This window comes from Amblyomma maculatum, chromosome 9 (genome assembly GCF_055883805.1).
Source record: "Amblyomma maculatum isolate TAMU_Amacu chromosome 9, ASM5588380v1, whole genome shotgun sequence".
In the NCBI taxonomy this organism is placed as follows: Eukaryota; Metazoa; Arthropoda; class Arachnida; order Ixodida; family Ixodidae; genus Amblyomma; species Amblyomma maculatum.
In genome coordinates, this window is record NC_139352.1 from 80,387,970 (window position 1) to 80,413,863 (window position 25,894).

At 46.8% G+C, this 25,894-nt stretch overlaps 1 protein-coding gene across 1 annotated transcript in view; it reads left to right on the forward strand.

Annotated features, from left to right (window-relative positions):
- Positions 1 to 25,894, forward strand: part of LOC146179551 (uncharacterized) — a 64,973-nt gene that overhangs the window by 36,976 nt on the left and 2,103 nt on the right. Inside the window, exons 2-5 of the mRNA XM_084579201.1 lie at positions 1,922 to 2,102; positions 13,416 to 13,643; positions 14,442 to 14,621; positions 19,097 to 19,415. Coding sequence (XP_084435327.1) covers positions 1,939 to 2,102; positions 13,416 to 13,643; positions 14,442 to 14,621; positions 19,097 to 19,415 — 891 coding nt within the window. The 5' untranslated portion in view covers positions 1,922 to 1,938. The remainder of the gene's footprint in view (positions 1 to 1,921; positions 2,103 to 13,415; positions 13,644 to 14,441; positions 14,622 to 19,096; positions 19,416 to 25,894) is intronic.

Here is a 25,894-nt window from a genome sequence, read left to right on the forward strand (position 1 = left end):
TTAAGTATCCACTGAAGGTGTCATTGCTTTGATAACGAATTAAGCGGGGCTTCAGTGAGCGGAAGACTTGCTCACGGACGCTGGTCAAACCGTTGCCTTATGTGGGTAGGTCACGCAGTGGAAGACCATATGCAATTGCACTCAAGCTGAGGTAAACGGGGATCATCATCATCATCATCATCATCATCATCAGCCTGACTATACCCACTGCAGGGCGAAAGCCTCTCCCATATTTCTCCAATTAACCCGGTTCTTTGCTAGCTGCATCCTCTTGACCCCTGCGAACTTCTTAACCTCATCCGCCCACCTAACTTTCTGCCGCCCCCTGCTACGCTTTCCTTCCCTTGGAATCCAGTTTGTTACGCTAAGCGACCATCGGTTATCCTCTCTTCGACCATGCCCATTTCTTCTTCCGAATTTCCACTAGAATGTCAGTAACTTGAGTTATTTCTCTGACCCACTCTGCACGCTTCCTATCTCTTAATGTTACCCCTACCCCTACTCCTAACTGGGATCAATGGATATTAAATAAGTATAGCAGACGGAAATGTGAGGGCGGCAAGAAGGGAAAGCTGCCTGTCGTCCTTCTTCTGATCGCCAGGATATTTAGATTTAATCTCCCTTTGTAGATCACCACGCGTGGTCGTTATGGTAATGCAAAGAGGGTTGCCAAGTGCGCAGCGGTGGGTGGTGCTCGTACGAGTGGGGGTATGAGTATGAGTGAGGGCTTACCAAACGCGGTGACCACTGTTAGCATAACTGTTACTAACATTATCACCGTTCTGTCAGTACGTGCATCGGAATAAAGAACCATTGCTAGCCATCACTACCTGCCTGAAGACATCGCGTGCCTCTCAACTGGTAGGCTCGGCAGTAAGGTTAGGATGACATAGCGCACTTCAGCTCCTTCTCTATGAACCTGTACCTTACATACATACTTCTACTGAGAGTGATTTCAAGTTCTTCAACGTAACGTATTGGCTGAATAAACTGAACTTCGAACTTTGGAAATAAGTTGTTTGGAAATAATAGGGAATGCGAGAGCGCCTTCTAGCCTCGCGTCCAGTTTCCTGAGGGTAGCGTAATATAAAACTGCGTGTCATTATAGGTTTGCATTGTTATCTTACAACGCATGCAAATCATTCTCAGTTTGGGATTGGTGCATTCTATCTGTCGTGCCGGAGAGGTTCTCTCGTTTTGTCGGCATATATCTGCACGCTAACGGATCAAATGCTATACTACTTTCGAAGTCTAGGAAGACAAATCTAGCCTGTGATCAGCCATATTCCGCCTAAAACTATCTGTGATCGGTCTATGGCTGCCTGTGATCAATTTGCGTTTCTATAGGAAAACTCGTTGCACTAAGAAAACTTGATGACCGACCATATGCCCTGCATTGCCGCGGACATGTCCTAAAAGCTCCAAGAAGGTAGCATATCATTACGAGACGGCAGTTATATGGCTCTGAGCGAGCTTGAAGCTCTACAAATCAAGCAAGTAAAGGATGTCCAACGAATAATGATATGACGATTTAATCAGCATCATAATAATAATGACAACGTAAGGTATACTTAGTACAAAATTCAAGTCGATCAGTAGTGCCGACTTTGCCCTTTATCACGATCTCAATATACAGCTTGGCAACATCTTGATACGTTAGCCAACGGCAGTGAATAACATTTCAACAATTGCCGATAAGTCAAAATGTTTCAGTAGGGAAAAAGTAACGTTCTACTTTAGTCCTTGTCTTTACGTGCGAAGGAGTTTCGGCGTACAGTATAAGCTCGCAAATTTTCGTGACAGTCGTCGTCTATCGCGAAATTTCACTTTCACAACCACGCATAGAGGTTCAAGAAAACAGAGCGACCATGCAGTCTCGCAGCCCTCATTCGTGGCCCGTTGTTGTGCCCCCCATTCGCAGGTGACCCTGGCCCTGGGATGTTGTCAGAGCCGCGCCGTTCGCAGCAGCAGCAGCAGCAGCGCTCCTCTCACGAGGATGGCCCCCACTCGTCTTCCAACGGACGCCGCCAGCCCAACGGTGCAGTGCTGAGCAACGGGCATCCACAGTCCGCCTGGCAGAACAGCTACAACCGGCCACCCAGGTGTGTACTATACCGGTCCTCGCAATGTTAAAGAGCTATTAATGATTTCTCTTTCTAAGTAATAACGGGTTCAGTGCCTTTGTTACGGAGTCATATATGAGAACACTACGAAAAAAAACCGACCACTGAAAGAATCGATCTTGTAGACTGAAAACGTGAGAATTCGCGATTGCGGAATTTTGCTCTGCTGTAGGCATTTCTCTTCGTTCTTTTAAACTTCCAAGCTAAAAATGTCTCCATAATTAAAAATTTCGCTCATGATGCCACTATTGACTTGTCTTCGGCTGTTTGTCTATTTATTTATTTATTTATTTATTTATTTATTTATTTATTTATTTATTTATTTATTTATTTATTTATTTATTTATTTATTTATTTATTTATTTATTTATTTATTTATTTATTTATTTATTTATCCATACACAGTACCGTTCAGCGCAGTGGTTGCCAAAAAGCAGTGGGTCAGAACAAAGACAAAGCTACATAAAAGCAGGAACGTATATACATTAAAATAAGTGCATGGAGAAAAATCAGAAACAAGATTTAGTGAATTGATGCGTATTCAAAACGTTGACAGTACATAAAAAAAAAAAAAAACTGAACATTCGTTCACTCAAAATACGCTTCAAAACTACGCTAGCTAAACAAAAACTGACGAAAAATGGCGTCGTCAGAGGTGTAATTGTGGTTGAAAGCTGCATGGTTCCAGTTAATTGAGCTATGAGGAACAAACGTATAGATGAAGGTACCTTGTGTGCATGACCAGCACACGAAGAGTGATGTCTAGAAGTGATAATGGCATAAATGTGTGAAGGTCGTTCTCGATTTGGTTTGATTTGGTTTGGTTAGTTTGTGGGGTTTAACGTCCCGAAGCGACTAAGGCTATGAAAGACGCCGTAGTGGAGGGCTCCGGGAATTGCGACCACCTGGGGTTCTATAACGTGCACTGACATCGCACAGCACACGGGCCCCTTGTTTTTTGCCGCCATCGAACCAGGATTCGATCCCACATCCTTGGGAACAATAGTCGAGTATATATATATATAGCCCTACCGGGATGGCGCAGTGGTAAGACGCCCGACTACTGTGCCGGAGCACCCGGGCTCGAACCCGACCTCGGCGGTTGCGTTTCGATGGAGGCGAAACGGAGTGGCTTTCGTGTGCTGTGCGATGTCAGTGCACAGAACCCCAGGTGGTCGAAATTTCCGGAGTCCTCCACTACGGCGGGCGGGCGTCTCTCGTAGCCTTAGTCGCTTTGGGACGTTAAACCCAACAAACCAACCAACCGTGTGTGTGTGTGTGTGTGTGTGTGTGTGTGTGTGTGTGTGTGTGTGTGTGTGTGTGTGTGTGTGTGTGTGTGTGTGTGTGTGTGTGTGTGTGTGTGTGTGTGTGTGTGTGTGTGTGTGTGTGTGTGTGTGTGTGTGTGTGTGTGTGTGTGTGTGTGTGTGTGTGTGTGTGTGTGTGTGTGTGTGTGTGTGTGTGTGTGTGTGTGTGTGTGTGTGTGTGTGTGTGTGTGTGTGTGTGTGTGTTATAACAGACGCACAAAGATCGCACAGCACATGCGCGCCTTCCTTTCCGCCTCCAGTGAAAAGCGGCTTGGGCACTGCAGTCGAGCGCCATATAATTTATAATGGAAACAATGTGGCCAATGTGTGGGAAAATGTCATCATAGACAATTTGAACCGACGATGCACTTACTTTTGTTGGAAGGATGTTAGAAAGGACTACGTGCAAAGGTTGTAACAGATTTTTCACTAGAATTACCTGCGGGGTATGAAACCGAGGCCATCCGACTCCAAAAAAGGAGTCTGGCTCGCAACAAAAAATTGATATGGAGCGGCGGAATTGTGATTCATATATTTTTAGATACGTCTGGACAGTCAAGAATTGTAATCTAGTTAACAACGGTGGTATTCGGGCTTCAAGGTATAATAAATTATTAGCCACAAATTTGGGGAGCCCAAGGCATAATCTAAGCGCTTCCCGCTATAAAAGAACAAGCGGACGAATTTTGTAAGCAGGTGAACCAGAAAATAACACAGATCCAAATTCTATAATTGGGCGGACATACATAACATTAATCATTAAAAGTGCGTCTCGCCGCATCCCAGACCTTGGATTGCTTAACCTGCGCAACATACCCACAGCACGTGCCCCCTTCGCTGCAACATGTTCAGTGTGATCCCTCCATGCCAGATGGTCATCGTAAGACTTAACTTGAGGAATCATTTCCTGCTTAAATGTTAGAGAAAGATTTACCGGATCCTGAATTTGAAAAACAAGGAACGCGCACTTTTTAACGTTTAATGTAAATCTTAAGTCACATAACCAATTTTGAAGGGAGCTTAGGTACGATTGCAGGCGCCTGTTGAGGGATTGAATGTCTGGTGCAGCCGTAAAGAATGCGATGTCATCCGCATAGACATACGTGCGAACCTCCTGACGAGTGGGAATTGAACGCATTAAAATGTTAAAGAGCACGGGCGAGAGAACTGCCCCTTGAGGGACACCTCTGGTTTGTTGATATTTGCCAGAATGCACTCCATTCAATGAACAGTAAAATTGTCTGTTTTGTAGGAATGTAGATATCCAATCAATTAAGTATTGTGGACAACGTAGAGATTCTAATCTGTGCAATAAAATTCGGGTCTCTACACTATCATAAGCCTTCTCTATATCGAGAGTCGCCAATGCAGCATGCATTTTTTTGCGCCGCGCAAGAATTCGACTCTCAAGGTCGGTATGTGCATTCCATATTGAAAATTTTGCTCGGAATCCGATTTGACAGGGACTAAGAATATGTTTTTGTTCGACAAACTTCTTCTTATTCTCCTCCTCCTTTTTCTCCTTCTTCTTTTTCTTCTTCTACTTCTCTCTTCGGACAGGCACGGCGAAATTGCGAAACTGTGGCCAATATGAAGCTCTCGGTACGAAAACAATATTAGAGTAATCTGACGGTAACTTGAGAGAAACGCGGGGCCGAACATAAATGCCCTTCGCTGCAAGGAAGGGCTACGTATCGACAGTAGATAATACAAAAAGTTGTATCTAAGCCAATTACTCGTGAATACAGCATTTGTGTGTTAGAGGTGCACTCAAGAGAGTTCAGAAATATTGTATTCTCGCTTAAAGTTAAGTCAACCAGGGCCCGCTTGCACAAAACAATCTTAAGACTGTCTTAGCTAAGTCCAGACTTAACTGGAGTCTAAAGAATAGGCCACTAGCATGGCCGCTTAAGGCTGGAGTCAAGACTGGGCTTCAGTCCTGACTTGAATAATTCGCTTGTATGATTACGACCCTGGTGCTGTCTTGGTTAAGACACAAGGACGCCAGGTGTCTAAGTAGAGAAATTAGGGAAATACAGGGATGCGCTGGCACCGTCCCTGCTGTAAGATGTACACATTCCGTCAATTTTGCGTTGTGTAAAATCCGTGCCATTGCTTTTTGCAGCGTAAGATTGTGTTACGAGGAAAAATGCCCCAAGTGGTTGCTGAAGCCGCTCTGGGAAGCCACTCTGGTGAACATGAACCCGAAGCGTTCGACGTTCGGAACACGAGCCGTCTTAAATAAGCTTGGTCTTTCTAAAGACACCATTTAAGTCTGGACTTAGCTCGGACTTTGTCGTGCAAGCCGGCCCAGCTCAAGTTACGTGCTGTGGGTTAAAACAAGCAGTACAGATATGAAACAGAAAGATAAGAAATAATTTTAAAAACGTATCACGATCTGCCTGCTTACAGCTTTACAGACACCAAATTCTATGGGTGGAATTAGTATGCCCACTGCCCAGTGCATGCAAATCTTGTAGACACAATGTCGCACGTGAATGAATCTGATAAAAGTTAGTGGTAGTGTTCCAGCGCACTCAGTGGTATACCGCGCAGCAACCGACGACGCAATATCCCACTTTTCTCCGTGTGCGACCGAAGACGTAGGTAATATAGAGCAAAACAGTTTATCATAATAAGCAGGATGTCGACTGCCAATGTATCGGCCATATATTATATGGACTAGTTTATGCTATACTATCTCTTTTGTGGCATTTCAGCTAAAATAGAATTCCAAATTACGTACGGTTGTACCGGGCTCATCATTCCCCAGAGGTCAAACATGTTTCCTGCGTAATGTACTTAAGTATATTACGCATTAAGTACATTAAGTTCATTACATGACCTCTGGGGAATGATGAACTCTTTGGCAGTCTCAATAATGTACCACATAAAAAAGGCGTTCAATTCCCGTCGGTAAAGCACTTCGGAGTGAAGCTGGCAAGCTGTCTGGACAGGAAAACTACTACTTAGAGGGCATGGAGAGTTGATGACTGATGTGAGACTAGCTGGACCAACATCCGTTCAATAGATTAAAGGTGTTCCCACCTGTATTGACCAGCACTGCCAATACTGTTGGAGCAATGAATCGCACAAAGAATAACCGAGTGTTCTTCTCTTTCCCCTGTGTGCGCGGGTATCTGTGTGAAAGTATGGAATTACATACACCACGTCCGTGACTTGTACAAGCCTGCGGAAAACGCAGAGAGTGTACTCAAAGCAAGCAGCGATCCTACCACTATTGTGCTCACTCCCAGGCACGAACACATATCGTCCGCCTTCGTGATTATTTCACCCCTTCAACCGGTTCTCAGCGCGGCAAGGACTGAGGAATGCCGTCCCAGCACAATACCGCGCCATCCCCGTCATTACAGCGGCCTCCCTCTGGCGCTGCCCTTTCTCCGTTCCAACAATGCGCAGGTTACGGCTCAAAGAAGCAGCGCTCCTGCCTTCCTCTCTGGCACGCAGGCCAAATCTCCTCCGACGCGCAAGAAGACGCAACCAAGCGGGGACCCCAATCCGATCGGGCACTACGCTTCGATTGTCTCCTAGTATTGCGAACAGTGCGCTTCGGTTGAAAGACTGAGCACAGCTAGAGATAACTGCTTCGTAATCCGCGCGTGCTCGCATCCAGTAGTGCACTCAAGGGCACTCCAGTATGGGACGTAACGCTGCGTAACAGAGGCGGACTCCAATCAAAGAAAAAGACAAAACACGTGGCCTCAGGTTGAGATGAGAAGCAGGTCAAGTACTGCGCAGCTATTGTAAAAATATGCAGATCATCGGTTTTACTTGTGGGTCGTGCCCATCGGCTCGTTTTGCATTGCCGACGCTCCAATTATCTCAGTGAGGAGAAGTTGCCCTCAATCCTCCGGAACCTAAGAGTGCGTAGGTACTGCGAGAGCTCCGCTGGGTGCCGTAGAAGCGCCGCCAGAGAAAAGCATAGTTATAACAAAGCCTGTGCACACGCTCCCAGTTCGTAAGTAATGCATCTGGACGAATGATGGCATATTCGGCAAAATCCTTGAAAAGTGTGAAGCGTCATTTAGTTGAAACCTCCTAAGGCATTAAATACTTTGTGTTACTGTGTCTACGTTCATAGCGTTCCGAAGCTAGGCACAACGTCACGGAGCCGAGCTATCGTTTCAGTGCACCTTTATAAAGCCAAGCTGTTCGAAATTTCCCATTCTTCGACTAAAGCTTACCTCATATAATATGTTGTAGTTACAGCCTCATTTTAGCCTGGAAAATACGCTAACCATTAACCAACTGTGTCACGCGAGTAATATTCCTTTCTCACCTATCGCAGAATGTTGCGTTACCAATAGCTAATCACAGTTCGACCATGTCAACAGACGCATATTTTTTCAACCATTCGAATGTGACCGAGCTTTACAGTTCCTTGTCATGCGAACGTGTGATCCCTGCGGCAATCAATGACGGCCCCGCAGAAGAGGCTAGGACAGATCTAAGCCCCTTTTCAATACCTTAATGCTAAGGCAGTGCCAAAGGTTGTTCCAACTACCGCACGATCGCGCTTATTTCGCATGCTAGCAAGGTGATGTTGAAAATCCTCCAAGGTAGGCTGCAGCAGTATGTGGATCGGGAGCTTCTGGACGTGCAAGCTGGGTTTCGCAAGGGCAGAGGAACTAGAGACCAAGTTGCCAACCTTCGCTGGATCATGGAAAAAGCAAGAGAGTTCCAGAAACCCATCTACTTCTGCTTTATTGATTATGCGAAAGCGTTTGACTGCGTAGATCACAGCAGATTGTGGCAAGCTCTCCAAGAGATGGGAGTTCCAATTCACCTCATCTGTCTCCTCAGGAACCTGTATGAAGGGCAAGAGGCCACAGTCAGAACTGGGCATGGTCTTACTGATTGGTTTCCAATTGAGAAAGGAGTGAGGCAAGGCTGCATACTGTCGCCCTGCCTATTTAGCCTATATGCAGAGTGCATCATGAGGAAGGCTGGTCTGGACGAGTCTTCAGCTGGAGTGAAGATTGCTGGAAAACGTATCAACAACCTTAGATATGCGGTTGATACCATTTTAATGGCAGAAAGTGAAGCGGAACTCAAGAGACTTCTGATGCGCGTACAAGAAGAGAGTGAGAAGTTTGGGCTTAAACTGAACATTAAAAAGACAAAGATCATGGCGTCTTGCCCTATCAAGTCCTGGAGCATCAAGGGACAAAAAGTGGAAGCTGTGACAGATTTTCTCTTCTTGGGCTCCAAGATTACCTCGGAAGGAGACTGCAGCCATGAAATTAGGAGACGCCTGCTTCTGGGAAAGAGAGCAATGGTTAGCCTTGACCGCCTAGTAAAGAGCAGAGACATTAGTCTGCCAACCAAGATCCGTATAACTCGTGCTATGGTCTTTCCAGTTGTGATGTATGGATGCGAGAGTTGGACTGTGAAAAAGGCTGACCGCCGAAGAATTGACGCGTTTGAATTGTGGTTCTGGCGAAGACTCTTGAGAGTTCCTTGGACTGCCAGAAGATCAAATCAGTCAATATTGTCGACCATAAACCCTGACTGCTCATTGGAGGGTCAAATTCTAAAGTTAAAGCTCAGCTACTTTGGTCGAGAGGAGTCGCTGGAGAAAGATTTGACGTTGGGAAAGGTTGAGGGTCGCCGGAGAAGGGGTAGGCAGCGAACGCGATGGTTAGATGGCATCCTCGAGGCACTGCAGATGAAGTTATGTGATGTTAGGAAGATAGTGAGAGACCGGAAAGCGTGGCGTGACAGGGTCAATAGGGTCACGAAGAGTCGGACACGACTGAACGACTGAACTGAACTGATGCAAATTCGTCCTCTAACGCCGGGGATTATATTTTGCAACACCGCTTATAACGACGCATGGAAAAATTGCCTATGATGGCGGCGAAACGAAGTGGCGTCCGTGTGCTGTGCGATGTCAGCGCACGTTAAAGATCCCCAGGTGGTCGACATTTCTCCGTATCACTCCACTACGGCTCCCCTTTCTATCTTTCCACTTTTATTCTCACCTTCCTCCCTTCCCTTACGGCGCGGTTCAGGTGTCCACAGAGCAAGTGTGACAGATACTGCGCCTTTCCCTTCCTGTGAACCAATTATTATTATTATTATTATTATTATTATTATTATTATTATTATTATTATTATTATTATTATTATTATTATTATTATTATTATTATTATTATTATTATTATTATTATTATTAAAGCGCCTATGCGACATTCAACTAAGTGAATTGATCGATAATCAAAAGCGTTCCTTTCTAATTTATTGCATTGCGAAAGCTGCTTGGCTTCAAACTGAATGCAGAAAGTCCTTCCTCGCTTTGCAGAAATATGTACATTGACCTTGGAAATATCTCCTTGGCCGTGCTGACGAGGCTGGACAGCCTTGAACTGTGAACTCTGCATGACGAACAGACTCTCAGCCTTGAGTAACACTACGAAAGCGTAAAACTGCGCTTGGCTATTTGCGTTTATGCGTGCGTATGGAAGGCAACAAATCTATGCAGCTGCTTCTTAATTGCACTTGGTACCAAGGTGACGCCCCACGCCTGTGGGTACATTGCCACGTATCCACGTGCACCAGAAATTTGGGATACTTGCTGGCCTCGTCTTTTCGTACGCAGCGCCCACTTAAGAGGCGCTCGAACTTGCAAAAAGAGAACAAGAAAACTGTAACTGTGCTGACATAAACAGCGGTAGTGACCCTAGGACAAATGCAATTAATTTTGTCGCGAAATCACTGTTTGGAAGGAATATAATGCATTACTAAAAAAATACTCGAATAATTTGGTCATTAGAATATTACATTCTCAGATCTAGAAAGTATTTATTTACATTCGGGATTAAACCACTGCCATTTTTGTTTTTAATTATTCCTTACTCTTTGGCCGCTCTCTTAAGTCCCGACCAAATTGGACATCCTGGGTGATAGCTGCAATCTAAAGAAACAAAAACAAAGGGTTTTTTTAAAGGCTGCAAGAGCATTGCAGCTCTCACACTGACCTTCGAGAGAACGGGTAGAGTGGAGCACAGGCAAATTTCTGCTACCTCATCAAGCTCAAGAATAGGAACGTATGATTGGCTAGTGATAATCAGAACTCTTAACCAACTAGAGCATTATGTTGCAATTGCAAAGACTGCTCCGACGGTGTTCTGAGACACCTTAATGATGCCTCTTGTAACCTGTTGATCGAGAGATGGATTAAGACCTGTGAATAACAGCGATGAATTGAAAATGGGATTAAACATCTCGGAGAGGTTATTAGTGACCTAGTCGTCTATTTACTCAATACTAAAGGTACACTATCACTGTCTTCAACAGCGAAAATCGTATTTATTTAACGCAATTTTCTGATGAATGAACTGGGCAAGTACAGGTAACCTTGGCAAACGCTTTTTAGTTCCCATGACTGCCACCACGTAACGAATGGCATTGAAAACTATACTTAACCGCGGTAATTTTTAACGTTTGGTACAACCCACTGATTTTAATGGACCCTCAGAAACAGCAGATATCGGCGCAGGAAACAATCTACACGTGACATTTAAGCTAGGGGGAAGTGTCGGTCGTGATAATCAGTACATTCACATAAAATCGCTGCGGATTCTGCAAGCCCCCATCTCAAAATTCCAAGTTTAAAATATCCATATTGAGTTATGCGCGCTCTCCGATGCCGATGTCCTAAAGACGATGCAGGTTGCCAATGTGCATGAGAGCTGTCTACGAGTGGAAAACGGTGAAAATTTCCCGGTCCAGGGCTTCCAGTGTTCCACGTCTTAATGATAGAAAATATTCAGCATGCGGCGAGGCATGTCAGTATACCTACTGGCAAGTGATGCAAGGAGACAACCTAACTATTGGGTACGGAAACTTTACGCGAGGGTATACGGGGCTCGTGCCGAAGTATGTGGCGCCGGCATGCGGTGGCCACCGGAACTCTGAGAGCTGATACGCCGTTGCCAAGACAGATGGTGCCTGCGCGTTCTAATGCGAACTGCGCGCTTACATCCATTTCTTAATGCGAAAGCACACTGGAGGTCCGCAAGCCACTAACGCGCCATACCCTTAATTCGGAGCTTACGTGTACCCTTAATTTTTTTCTGTGATAACTTTTGCGTAGCTAACTCAGATCTCCTGTGAGCAGAGATCACAATGTGAAGACATTGTGCTTCAGGCGATATAATCCGGCTGATGATGATGTTGGTGACTGAGACCTGCGATGCATTTGTAGTTCGAGGAGGGAGAGGGACGCGTGAAGAGTGGTTGCGCGTGGCGGCGAGAGCACTTTCCCGGCAATAACTGTCGATGCATTGTTGAATATACGAAAGAAGGAAGTTGGCTTCCGAATCGAAAGAACAATGTACTGTTTGATCGGCAGCCCGTGGCCATCTCTTCTCAACGACGTCACGTTTGTCAAGACTTGCTCCTCCCATGCCCTTTAACGGTGGAGGCGCCGAAGCGGTGAAAATTTGCCGTAACAGCTGGAGAAAGTGCAACATGACGCTGTGCTCAGTGCGGACGCGGAAGACGAAAATAACTGAGTCAGTTCCGCTATGCGCTTTTCGTTTATTATCAATATCGAATGTCTTCCGTGCCGATGTTTTCGTGCGATGGTTGCATCGATCTTGTGGGCTAAGAATTAACGGCACTCACTTCTCCCGAGAACACACAATGTTGCTGTGCGGGCGGAAGCTACGAGCCCACGCATGACGTCCCTTTGCTTCTTGCTGAAGAGGTTTCAGAGAGAAGGTGTTTGTTTAAAGAGAGAGAAATTTTGTTTTCTCTGCCTAGTCCGCCGATCAAAGCATGTTTCAATCCACCCTCTCCTAATACGCCGTTGGCGGACTGCATTAGGATCAGCAGTGCGATGTCGGGGCGCCGCTTTGTCGGTGGTGCTGGGCAGCTTTCCCAGGGGGTACGGAGCATGTTGGTAATGTGGTGCACCATGATGGACATTGGCGGTCTCTTTTTGACGGTACTACCAAATCGTGAGTGCCTTCGATGAGCAGTCTCCGCAACCCTGGCAGGAAGCGTCCTTCAATCAGCTATTACAATAAGTATTGTGCGTACGGCTTGTTAATATCATTTCATTTTGATCGCTGCGTATGATATAGACCTGTTCGGGCGTGACGTTTGGTTCGAGTAAGAGCTGAGTTGTAGTGCGCTTGATAAGGCTTGCCGGTGAAAAGTTCCGAAGGGTTTCTTAAGGGTTACATATCCGAAGGCAGCACTTTTGTATCAAGTGTGTTCCATTTTTCGAATTACCTCAGCTATGAGGAGGCATAAAGTGTACTACGAAAAAGTGAGTAGGAAAAATAAAAGCATAGGTTTTGCAACTATGGTTACCACCTTCGCAAGTTTGTTGGCGAGGTCAGTGTTCTTAAGGCTGATGTACAGGAGGCGAAATGAATGCAGATCTCCCATTGCCATAACGAATTTTTTTCTATCCTTTCCTTTCACCGAAGGATTTTAGATTCTCCTTTTTGTAGTTGTCAGTGCGGTCTTTACACATTTTTCTTTATATCATATGTTACTTCCATAGGTAGGCAACTTCATCCAGATAGGTTGTAACCTTATGAGAATGATCACCTCTGTTCAATGCTATATCTGCTAAAAAGCTTTATAATAGCTTAAAGAATCAATTTTTTATTCGCTATTGAAAACTATATCTACGAAGCAGATTTACAAACGTACAGTGTCGTTCTGTTGCTGCGGATGATGAAATGGCTGGTTTTATTTATGGACAAACTCGTGAGGTTAGGCTGAAACCTCGTGAGGTTTCCCACTTCTGGTAAACTTATTTCATGAATTCTTATTTTACTTTCCGTACAGCTGGGACACTGTCCGGTACTTTTTTACCTGTGGACACACGCCTTTTTTTTTATATGTATGTTGCCATATGATATTTTTCCCAGATGCCTTTTCACCTTAGTGCATTGCATCAGTGAAGGAACATTATGCCTGCTCTCGTCATTTCTCGAAATTTAGTCGGCACCAGCAGCCTCAGCACAGCCACCACCAGCAGCACCAGCAGCACCAGCAGCACCAGCACCATCACCAGGCCCCACGGCGCCCGTCGTCACCGTCGGAGGAGACCAGCAGTTCTTCGGACGACCGCGAGGAGATGGCCCGCTCGCTGGTTCGGAGACCGGGCGGAGGCCATGGCAACAAACACTGGGCTGCGGCAGGAGTACACGACTTCCGGGGAACGCTTAGGTATGCCCACCCCTGGAAAATGAGCATGCCCAGTTGACAATTCTATGTCAGTAGTCTATAGTACATGCCCTAAATGGACGCTGTCACCCGTCCTAAAGGGAAGCATATGTAACTTGCAATTCAAAAGTGAGCTGGGATGTTTTGACAGCTACTTACATAAGAGGGTGAATTTTACTCACTTTCTTGTGCAGTGTGAGGCGAAAAAGACTGCACAGAATTGTGGCCACTTAGGATTGGGTCGCCTCGCATTTGTATTAATAAAGTAAACATTTCCTCTTTCGCTTACCATTTAGTGCGGCTCTGTGGATGCTCAATATAAATTGTTGCGCATTTTCCATAAGTACAGTACGGTCCACTGGTAAAGGGAACATGAGATCGCGTGGCCTAAACACTTCGCAAAGCGCTGCTGCCGACCACTGGCAAGAATGGGAACTGCATGCTTGGGAAGAGCAATCGACCGTGCTTACTGCGCATGCATCGTGTGCGATCGTGTGTCGCTGGCTCTCGGGAGTGCTTTAATTGTAAAGCGCGACAGCAACGGGGTTTCACGTTCCTTTTAACAGTGGACCGTACTCTACAAGAAATCAGCGGGCCTAAGCTACAGACCACGAGAGCCAGCGAGCGATATGTGGGATGTATCAGCAACGCGGACTGGCTAATGCGGTCGTCGCGGCTGTGTTTTCTGAGAGCTCGCATGGAAGTTTGAAAGTCCTATGCCTCTGTTTGCTACTCAGCATTGAGAAAACTGAGAAGGCATATGGGAGAAGGTATCAGCGAAGACTTTTCTTTGGTTCGCAGGTCAACGCGGAGTGTCCCGGCTCTTGCCCTAGCCACGTGGGATGGTGAGCCTTGTCCTGTCCACGGCCACGGTCCAGCCGCTTTCTATCCCCCGGCCCACGGGCACCCACCCCCTCCGGGAACGCCGCAGCAGGGCATGCCCCCGCCACCGCCCATGTCAGCACAGGCGTCTATGAGGAGGCAAGTTGAGAGCAAAGACAAAGACACGTTACCAGTGAAGCAGCCTTGCGGTAAACTTGGTGTGGAACGTAACTTTGGGAAACATAGCGCTAATGCAAAATATACAGCAAGTGCCAGCAGTTGTGAAGGGTAGCGCGCACCTCGGTTTGGTACGCGTTGCTTCGCTTTGATGTTCCGCGAGTACTAAGTTTCACGGAATCGCAGAAGACACACCACTGCAGGAGTGGCTCCTCGACATTGCTTGTTTACTTAAATCCCTCAAAGCGCATGCACTTTTTTTTAATGTTCTGTGCAATGCCGGCAGTGAAGCGAACGGCAACCAGGCCGTAAGAGGGTGAGATTGGCGCAGGAGCCCGTTACTGGCGTCTAGGTAGGTACCGTTGCAGAACCAGCTTTTATCACGCAGGTTGGCTACTTTTTATGCCATGCACTATTGGCTTGATAATAATTAAAATGCACTGCTCCAACTATAGTAATTGTCCAGGATTACCCGGGCTTCCCCTGCTAGTCTTCTTCCAGCACCAAACTGGTTTTAAGGTCATTCTGAAAAGTGTTTTAAACATTTGATGGTGGCCTGAGGCAGTATCTTCACCTTGCGTTCTCTTTTCAATAATAGAGCACTTGAAAAAGCACAGAATTCTGCGTAACTTTTTTAATCTAATGTCAATACCCCTGAACGTTTAATCCAGGGTGTGGTGCCCGGTTTTCGACAGAGACGAAAGCAAGGCCCCCGTGTTCTGTGCAATATCGAAATTTCTGAAGCTCTTCACTATTGCATCCCGCATATCCTGAGTTGCTTCGGGACATCAAACCCAACAAACGAGAACCCTTGGTACCTCGCCTGGGTCTTCACTTTGTCACCATAATTTTTACTGCAGCGTTTTGGTCTCGTATCATTGAGAAAATATAAGAGGGCGGTAGCTGCAACAAATGCCCTACGAGAACGCATCGTTGTAGAAACGGTTGCTTGTGAAACACCGGGTGGAAGCGGGCACGAATGAAGACCAAGGCGTACAGACCTTCTGCATAGAATAGATTAACAAAGTCTTAGTGTGCGCAGTCATCTTAAAAAGGGCAGTCGCAACTGACCACGGTCCGTTTCAGTTCTCTACCGACCTGACGGTGGGTAAAAGAGAACTGGAACAGTCACCACAGAGGCGACATCCATTGAAACGGCCGAACGGCATAATTTGAGAACTCGCAATCACCATCATCGAACTCTCAGAATAAAAAGGTAGCGCAAAAGGACGAGGACAGAGGAAAGGACACAAACACGAACAGCATTAAATGCTGGTTCACAGTACCGAGTCGATCAGACTTGTGTAGAGCGCTCAAGTGGTGCTCCGCAGAGTAAGTAAAGTGAAACAATTAGGTAAGTACGGGTTTTAACTGATAATACTTACATTCTAGTCACTAGCGATGAAGTTATGCGAACCTCACAGGCACAAGCATATCTCCCCTTAAAAATACGCTGTGTTAAGATTTCACTTCATTTCCTTCGCATCACACAGCTCGAGCGTTCTCATCAAGTGTGACCGCCTCTGTAGACTTTAACTATATACGTATACGCGCATGTTTTGAGCTTTAATGTGCTTCCGGTTCCAAAAGGGCCGATCCAAAAGCCGCATTGTTTTGTGCCAGCAGGCATAACTTGTTCCCCTCGCAAGCTGTTCGTCACGCGATATTATTCCACTTTTCTTGCCAATTTCGTCTCAGGTTGCAGCTCCTTCTTTCATTTTAGAGTGCCAGGTATGGTAAGGCGGAAAGCTAATTAAATTCAAATGTGCCTCTAAAGAATGCATCGGCGCATGCTTTGGGCGCTGAGTTTTGTGCACCGAATTTTGCATCACTCGACGAATTGGAGTCCAGCTCGATCGGGGAGCGGGGCAGTATTTCAGTGCTCATTGCGGTACAATACGACTGTTAAAAGCGTTAAAACTGTTAAAACTACTGTTAAAACCCAGCAGTTTAAACCTTCATTAACACCACACTTACCTAATATATTGCGGTACCTACATGCGAACAGTCGTTCGTGTCCGTCAGAACAATACTTGCTGCAAGTTCATTCAGTGCAGGTTATTAGAGTTTTAGCTTTCTCTCTTTTATGCGAAGCATACTAGCCGCACAACCGAGCTCTTCCTTGCTGCGCAGCGCGCGGCCGCGTAGCTACCACTTGACCTACATCGGCGCACCACGTGATATGACGTCACAACAGTCGAAAAGGTGTTGGTGGTGGTAAGAACATTTATTTACACAAGGGCCAGGAGGTATGTTTGGATCGGCCCATAAGGGACCGATCCTTACAAGCACTAGGTGGAGGTCCCTAGTTGGGGACCCCAGTGGCGGTTGCCGCCGCTCGGGCGCGTCCGACTAAGGCTTGTTGGGCCTGTAAGTCGTGGCAGCCGAGCAGGACCGCCTCCCAGTTCTCCCGGGTTGGGTTGGGGATGGGGGGAATAGCCGGGTTGGAGGGGCAGGCCCACACCATGTGATAGATGTCAGAAGACACCGCTCCACAGTGTGTGCAGCTGCCACTAAAGGAGGGGTCAAAATGTTTTAGGGCTGCCGGGCACAGCAATGTATTGGTGAAAAGGCGGAGAAGGAGCCACTCATCCGCCTTTTTGAGACCTTTACATGGGCTGGGATAAAGCCCACATCATGTGATAGATGTCAGAAGACACCGCTCCACAGTGTGTGCAGCTGCCACTAAAGGAAGGGTCAAAATGTTTTAGGGCTGCCGGGCACAGCAATGTATTGGTGAAAAGGCGGAGAAGGAGCCACTCATCCGCCTTTTTGAGACCTTTACATGGGCTGGGATAAAGGTGATGACAATTTTGATAGTACGTCGTGATATCTTTGAAGGTGTAGGCCGGATTAAAATCGGGTTCCTGATCGGGTAGGGAGGAGAAAACAGCCCGGTGAGAGAGCGCGCGGGCGGCTGCGTCTGCTGCCTCGTTTCCTGCCAAACCCTGATGAGCAGGGGCCCATATAAGGTAGCGGTGTGCGGGGTCCGTATCCCGTATGCAATTTAAGTAAATTTTATAGGCTAGTAAGGGAGTCCAGCCTTGTCTGACGTTCCGACAGTCTCCTCGCGAGTCGGTAATTATGTATTTTGAGTCGGAATGAGAGGCCGCGAGAGCAATCGCCACCTCTTCTGCGTGTGTTATACTTTGGGCTCTGAAGGTGAGACCGTTAACCGTTTTGCTGTTGTGAACTACAGCGGCCATGTACCATCCCCCGTGGTGAGGGCCGGAGGCGTCCACGTAGTATACACCTGTTTTGTTGCCATAATGTCGGGCTAGGGCTTCCGCTCGTGCCAAGCGCCGACCATTATGATCTTCGTGTGACATATTCGCTGGCAGAGGTCGCACGCAGAGGGCGCGTCTCCAGAATTCTGGGATGCGAAACCTGTCTTCCATGAGTGTGGTGTGTTGGATATGAAGTCGAGCAAGAAGGCGGCGACCCGACTCCGTTTGCGACAAACGCGTGTACTGATTTGTAAGGTGCGCCTCCCGGAGCTCCCGGAAAGTATTCACCACCCCAAGGGCCATAAGACGGCTGTTTGAAGTAGTGATGGGGAGGTCCAGGGCACGCTTGACAATTTTGTGAAAGATAACCTCAAGGGCATCCTCCTCTTGTTTCCGTAGGTGGAGATAAGGTGTCGAATATAGAATCCGACTGGTCACGAAGGCGTTTGCCAGCCGCAAGGCATCCTTACTTCGCAACCCCCCGCGTTTGTTTGAAACCCGGCGGACCATGCGGCCCACCTGGTCCCCCACCTTACGGAGTTTGGCCAATGTAGTGTCTGACCGTCTGTGTTTGTGTATGTAGAGTCCGAGTACCCGTATCTCGTCAGCTTCGTGTATGGGACGACTGTCTAAAGAAAGAGTGATTTGAGTTGTGCACTTTCGCGAGGGGCGGAGGTGCACAAATTCTGATTTTTGTGGGGAACACTGAAGACCACAGCGGCGGGCGTAGCGGTCTACTATCGTCGCCGCTGTTTGCAGGCTGGTTTCAATGTCCCCGATACTGCCATGCTCAGCTCGTGCGTTCGCTTGCGGACGCGCAGCCTCCGCCGGCGGCCTAACTCCCGCTCCTACCGCTAGGAGATACTGACGTAACGCAATTGTATAAAAGGCGACGCACTCGTTGAGTCAGTTGAGCAGCAAGTGTCGGGCAGTGAGAGGGCGGCTCGCCAGACCGCAAAGCGCAAGTTACAAACAGCCACGGAAACGGGAGAAGAACGAGAAGTACGGCTTGCCAAGCGACGTGCACAGTATGCAGCTAGACGGTGTATTTATTGGTTTGAGAAAAATAAAGGAAGAAGCAGAGTAACACATGAGTTGTTCTTGTCTATGAAATGGCTAACCAGGTATAGCCAGGTAATGTTTAATTTTTTAGGCTAGTATGCTTCGCATCCTAGGCTTAACCATAAGCTAAGCCAGACCCATTTTTTCCTCTTCGCTGCGGCGCTGCAGGTTCGGCTCTATGTTCGACGTGAGGCCCGGCTTCTACCCGCTGTCGCCACTGGAGCGCAAGTCGGTGCACGGTTCCATGAGCGTTCTGAACGGGCCCCCTCCCCATCCGCCGCCCATGCTGGCCCCCGGGCCCCCGCCTCCACCTTTGGCCATGGGCCCGCCGCCATTCCTTCCGCCTCCACACCTAATGCCGCCTATGATGCGACCGCGGCCCTATGTGTACCCGGCCGAGCCACTTCCTACCAGGGACCCGTACCGTTCCAAGACGCCAGTCCTGCAGGGACCCAAGATGGAGCAGGACTACTACTCCGTGGATCAGGTACGTACTGAGCGGGAGGGGCTCTGTTGTGCTAAAAGTAAAAGCAACAGGGATAATACATCGATTTTCCTGGAAGAAATATTTGAAAATTATGTACAGTCTTTGTCAGAAGTGTAGAGCCCATGGAGTATGCTTCTGAGCCACTTCGTGTGGCTTGTAATGTATTTACAGTGCCCGATTCTCTTAATGTTAAGAAGATTTTTGGTCCTACCATCTCCAATTGGAAGGACTTCTACTAATGCTAAATCAGCGCCCCTACACGGCTCAAAAGCAGACCCATTGGGCTGTACACTTTTGACAAAGGCTGTACTTAAAACGTATTGGAGTCTATAAGACATTCTGTTCTGTTGCACATGTGCGTCGGGCTCAGAATGCTTCGTTGCTGAACGCTGTATCCACCTTACGCCTTCCATTATATAGGAAGCTTTAGTACTCCTCACAGATATGTATATATAAACACATATAGACGCCGCGTCCTGAAACAATTTATAAAGCAATGGGGACACTCCAAAGAGGCAGCTCCCTTCGCATCATAAATGATGGCATTTAGGTGTTGGGCATTCAACTTGAGCACAGGAGTTGGCAAACGATATCGCTGCGGCGTCATTATTAGTAGTCGAGGCAGCATCTTCGGGATGCCACAGATTTCGAACTGCAATATCATGCAGGAAGAAAAAATTGAAGATGACCTAATCAGGAGCTTTACAGTCAAGGGGCGCTTCCCTTATAATGCTGATATATGACCTTGCACCTGCTCAGAATGCTTCGTTTTTGCACGATAACAGCTACTTTTCATTGGCTTTAGGTACACTTCGAAATCAAGCAGCAGATTCAACCGATTGTGCATCTACTTTACAGCTAGGTTGACAATGCGAAGGACCATTCATCATCAAACTCTGATCGACAATGGCAGACCTAAAAAGCATAACGTTGGCTCTTAACCTACCCTAGTGAAAACATCCTATGAGTAACAATAACCTCGTACAGATTTCTCATACTAAACTCGTACAGACCTCCTATAATATCATATAAATATCGTTCATCATATGAGAAATATATTAGCTTGTATGAGATTTGTATGAGTTTGGTATGAGAAACCTGTATGAGGTTATTGTGACTCATGCGGTTTTTTCGCTAGTGTCCATTGCTTCAAAAGTCTGGTGACGCTTCCCTCGATCGAGCACAACTTTGAGGTCTGATGGCTACTTTTACAATATCTTTGTTCCAACGTGTTGCCGCGGTATGAAAAACTAGCTTCCATTTTTACGCTTTCTGATAGCTTGATTTTATTGAGGGAACCTTGACCAAAGGCCTACACGGCTGCTTCGTCAGTTCGTGGTACAGACAGCAACAATTTTTTTTTTTAAGCCGAAAGCTTTTCATGGCACATGGACTGCGTAAATATCCGCCTGAAATGTCCGCGGGAAATATTCGCACTAACTGAAACTTATAGAAAAAAAACCTGCCTCCACCGGAAATCGAACTATTATCCCTCCGAAACCCAGCCGAGCGCGCGAAACACATCCTCACTCTTTTCTAACCTGAGAATGATAGTAGCGATGTCAACGACGATGCAGTTAGTGATTTGCACTCGTAATTAACGCTATCTTCTGGATCTGCTAGCACGCGGCTAGAAAAGGTTTGGTTTGATTTTGGTTGTGGGGTTTAACGTCCCGAAGCGACTCAGGCTATGAGAGACGCCGTAGTGGAAGACTCCGGAAATTTCGACCACCTGGGGTTCTTTAACGTGCACTGACATCGCACAGCACACGGGCGCCTTGCTTTTCGCCTCCAACGAAAAGCTGCCGCCGAGGCCGGGATTCGATCCCGCGTCCTTGGGAACAGTAGCCGAGCGCCGTAACCATGGCGTAAAAGATCCGAAGCTACTTACTACATTGCATTAGCATGATCTTCGCTCGTATTCTTGCGAGAATGGTTTGGTTTAGTTTTGTGGGGTTTAGCGTCCAAAACCGACTCGGGCTATGAGAGACGCCGTAGTGGAGGACTCCGGAAATTTCGACCACCTAGGGTTCTTTAACGTGCACTGACATCGCACAGCACACAGGCGTCTTGCTTTTCGCCTCCATCGAAAAGCTGCCACCGAGGCCGGGATTCGATCCCGCGTCCTTGGGAACAGTAGTCCAGCGCCGTAACCAATGTATAAGGCGGCTATTGCATCATCTCCACTATGCTCCACATATTGTGCGCGCGGGGGAGCTAAAACATTGTCTTACGGGGCATTCATTGTGCAACGAGAAAAAAAAAAAGTGGTTTGCCCCGTCAGGGTGGTGCAGTGGTAAGACGCCCGACTACTGTGCCGGAGTTCTCGGGTTCGAACCCGACCGTGGCGGCTGCGTTTCGATGGAGGCGAAACGAAGAGGCGTCCGTGTTCTGTGATCCCCAGATCCCCAGGTGGTCGAAATTACTCCGTTGACCTTCACTACGGCTCCTCTTTCTCTCTTTTCATTTTCATTCCCACCTTCCTCCCTTCTCTTACGGCGCGATTCAGGTGTGCACAGAGCAAGTGTTTCAAATACTGCGCCTTTCCCTTCCTGTAAACCTATTATTATTATTATTATTATTATTATTATTATTATTATTATTATTATTATTATTATTATTATTATTATTATTATTATTATTATTATTATTATTATTATTATTATTATTATTATTATTAATGTTCACTTCCCTCAAGAATACAGGAGCCCCCCCATAGCTTACTTCAAGACATTGTCTACGAGCGCGAAAAACAGTCATGTAGAAAAGAGGCTCCATGCCTTCTTTTAACGCTACCGAGGGACTGAGATCTGGACTCCATATGGTGGCAGGCACTATTATAGATGATTTTATGCATATCGATGTAGATCAGACAAGTCTAAGGAATATGCCTTATTTGTGGAATTTATTTAACATTTAAGTATCGCTATGGTCGCGCCATTGCCGGTAGAATCCGCAAGGCTAGCGACCTGTGGTTTGCAATAACCTCAACCTCTTTAAACCCTTATGTAGAATAATGAGCAACGGATTGGGCACTGAATGCAGACTATTGTACCAGCGCATCAGATCGGCCAAGCTTGACTGCGATGTCATCACCGTGGATACCAAGGAGCAAGCAGTCTATTGCAGGAAATGAGGCTGCACACGAGCTTGCCCGAGCTCTCTATCACCGGGCGGCCGTAGAGCAGCCCTCTCGCATAGACATGAAAGATAGCTTGATTTCATACAACGAGATCACGGAACATTATAAGCTAAGCAGGAGGGTCTATCCGCCGCCCGACCGTTCCCTCGGAAACGAGGAGGCACTTGCGTGAAGAAGATTGCAAGGGGGAAATCATACAAGCCCCTTCTGGGTATACGTGACAATTTCTAAAGAGGAAAAAGACCAGTATCGCATAACATTATAGTGCCTAGAAATATATTTCTAGAAATATGTGCCTAGAAATATATTTCTAGGCACTATAATAACATGCTGGGAGAGGAGCGCTCTAGACCACATAATTTGGGAATGTGCTGGCAGCCCGGGCGCCGAGCAAAATATAGATAGAGAAGCCTGGGAGACATTGCTGCGGTGCGAGAACCGCGCTCAACAGCAACAAGCCATCCGCCTGGCGGCTGAGGCCGTAAAGCAACAATGTGTCTTCACCAGACCTTAGTTTGCGAGGCTCATGAGTAGGGCTCCCTTATTCCTGCGTGCCGGGGGATCCCAAAAGGAGTCTCATTTCGGTGGAAATAAAACGTTTTGATAATGATGATGAAAGAGCAATTACTGCAAAATTCAATTTTATTAGGAAGAATTGTAGTGAAATAATGTGGATCATGGCGTCTTGCCCTATCAAGTCCTGGAGCATCAATGGACAAGAAGTGGAAGCTGTGACAGATTTTCTGTTCTTGGGCGCCAAGATTACCTCGGAAGGAGACTGCAGCCATGAAATTAGGAGACGCCTGCTTCTGGGAAAGACAGCAATGGTTAGCCTTGACCGCCTAGTAAAGAGCAGAGACATTAGTGGACTGTGAAAAAGGCTGACCGCCGAAGAATTGACGCGTTTGAATTGTGGTGCTGGCGAAGACTCTTAAGAGTTCCTTGGACGGCCAGAAGAACAAATCAGTCGATATTGTCGACCATAAACCCTGACTGCTCATTGGAGGGTCAAATGCTAAAGCTAAAGCTCAGCTACTTTGGTCATCTGATGAGAAGAGAGGAGTCGCTGGAGAAAGATTTGATGTTGGGAAAGGTTGAGGGTCGCCGGAGAAGGGGTAGGCAGCGAACGCGATGGTTAGATGGCATTCTCGAGGCATTGCAGGTGAAGCTATGTGATGTTAGGAAGATAGTGAGAGACCGGAAAGCGTGGCGTGACATGGTCCATAGGGTCACGAAGAGTCGGACTCGACTGAACGCCTGAACTGAACTGAATGTGGATCCTGATGAACTGCAGTGGATTAAGAATAGGTTACACAGAATTAATCTTTATTGGGGTGCATTAAAATTACCAGTTAGACTAAAGGGATATGGTGGCGGAATAAAAGGGATTCTGGTAGGTTGTCTTGTATTAAGAGTTTATATCGGTGTAGAATAATGTATTACTACGTATTAAGCATTAATTACGGTAGATTATGCCTTTATAAGGCGGTTACTATGGATTATGGTAGATTGCATTGGATTAAACCAGACTGAGTTGGACTTTGGTGCTTAATTTTGGGTTGGGTACATTAACGTGAATCCAAACGCCAGTAACCGAACGCATTTGCGTTTCGACTCGTTTTAAATGCAGTCGCCCTTGTCGAACTTTTATTAATAAATTCGTACTGAGTGTTTTTCCTTTGGGAGTCCACTGACTTGTGTGCAAGAGGATGAACCCATTGAGCATATTTTCTTGGACTGCTGGGACGCAGTTTGGTTCTGGGGCGTACTCTAAAGGACTCATAAGAAGGATTGTTCGCTTCATCCGGATGGCATCAGGTATTTTCAGACTAAAAACGAGGACGGTATTCATATGATCTTTCCTGTTATATTGTAATGGCGCTGGTAGTACATTGAAATGCGGCATTGCGGTGCGTCACTCAGATCTTGACTCACGGCCAGTGAAATAGTACTTTAAGAAAGCTATTGGAAGACATAAGTGACTAAACTTGCGAATCCAGCATCTGGCTGTCAGCCGCACACTAAAACCTTAAAAGAATTGCAATTTTAGCTATGCAACGTTAGGTAAATACGGCTGACGGTTCTTGTGTAAATACTGTATACTTTGAGTGTAACAAAAAAAAAAAAAGCACCTGTCATTGCCGCAGCCAATCACACCCCATCACCATCGTTTTCACCAAGCCCAACTGGGACATGCTCTCGCACTAAGCAGTGTCGTCTTATGAAGTTCAATTTATGCCGCTCCTTCATTTAACGAAGCTAAATACTCCATGCACATATGCCATCTGGAGAATGCGGCCGAGGTCCGCGAGCATAGTGTTGGGCCAATGGCTAGAGGAAGCCACTCTCGCTAAAGACTGAGACCGCAGCCGTGCCAGACAGGCTGGCTGGCGACACCATCGACAAACGAGACGCCAGGCTAGCTCGTTGCCTAGAAGCTTATCAGGCGCACAAACAAGCCAAGATCGAAGCGGCAACAATGACTGCGGCGGCTGCCGTTGTCAAACCTGGTTCAACTATTGTTGAACCATCAAAATGTTTTCTACCCCCTGAGGTTCTTAACATATCCTAGCGTCAGGATTAGGGATAATAAAACCTAGTTCGGTACACGTGCCCGCATGCTCCCGGGTATCGCGTGCACGCATGTGCTCATTGGTTTATGCGGCAACGTAGAAGGATCGTTAGAGCGGGAAAAAAAGGATCATTGTCCGCCAAATTTGCACTGTGACGTCATGCACCACGTTATGGAAAACCACTAAATAAAGCATATAATGAATTATATGCTTCACGACAAAAAGGTACTACGTAGCCTGTAGGTCGCCCGCATTAACCTTGCGATGAAGACAAGGGTGCGAGGCTCCTGCGTTTCGCCTGCATCGAAATCGGTATGCTTCGGCAAACTTCCGCTGCATAGCCACAAGGTCAGGCGACGGCGGCCACCTGCGCCATGCATGACGTCACTCGGTTCGCGCATGCGCAGAAGTGGCAAATCTGGGGCTCCGGCTCACGCGAAGCGCGGTGTTGACGGCCTACCCTAGTGAAAAACCCTATACGAGTCACAATAACCTCATACAGATTTCTCATACTTAACTCGTACTAAACTCGTCATACGGTTTTTTCGCTAGGGTAGAAAGCTTTCCGCTTCAAAATCATTCTACCGAGGCTGACCCTGCTGACACGTTTCATATCAGCGATGCACATCGGGTTGCAGGAACGTCAAGTCCAGGTCACAAGGAAAGGAAACGGAAATTCTTGCACTTTTCGCATTTTTCCCTTGCTATTTATGCATTATTTCCGTATTGTTTTCTTATGATTACAATCGATATACATGACGGCA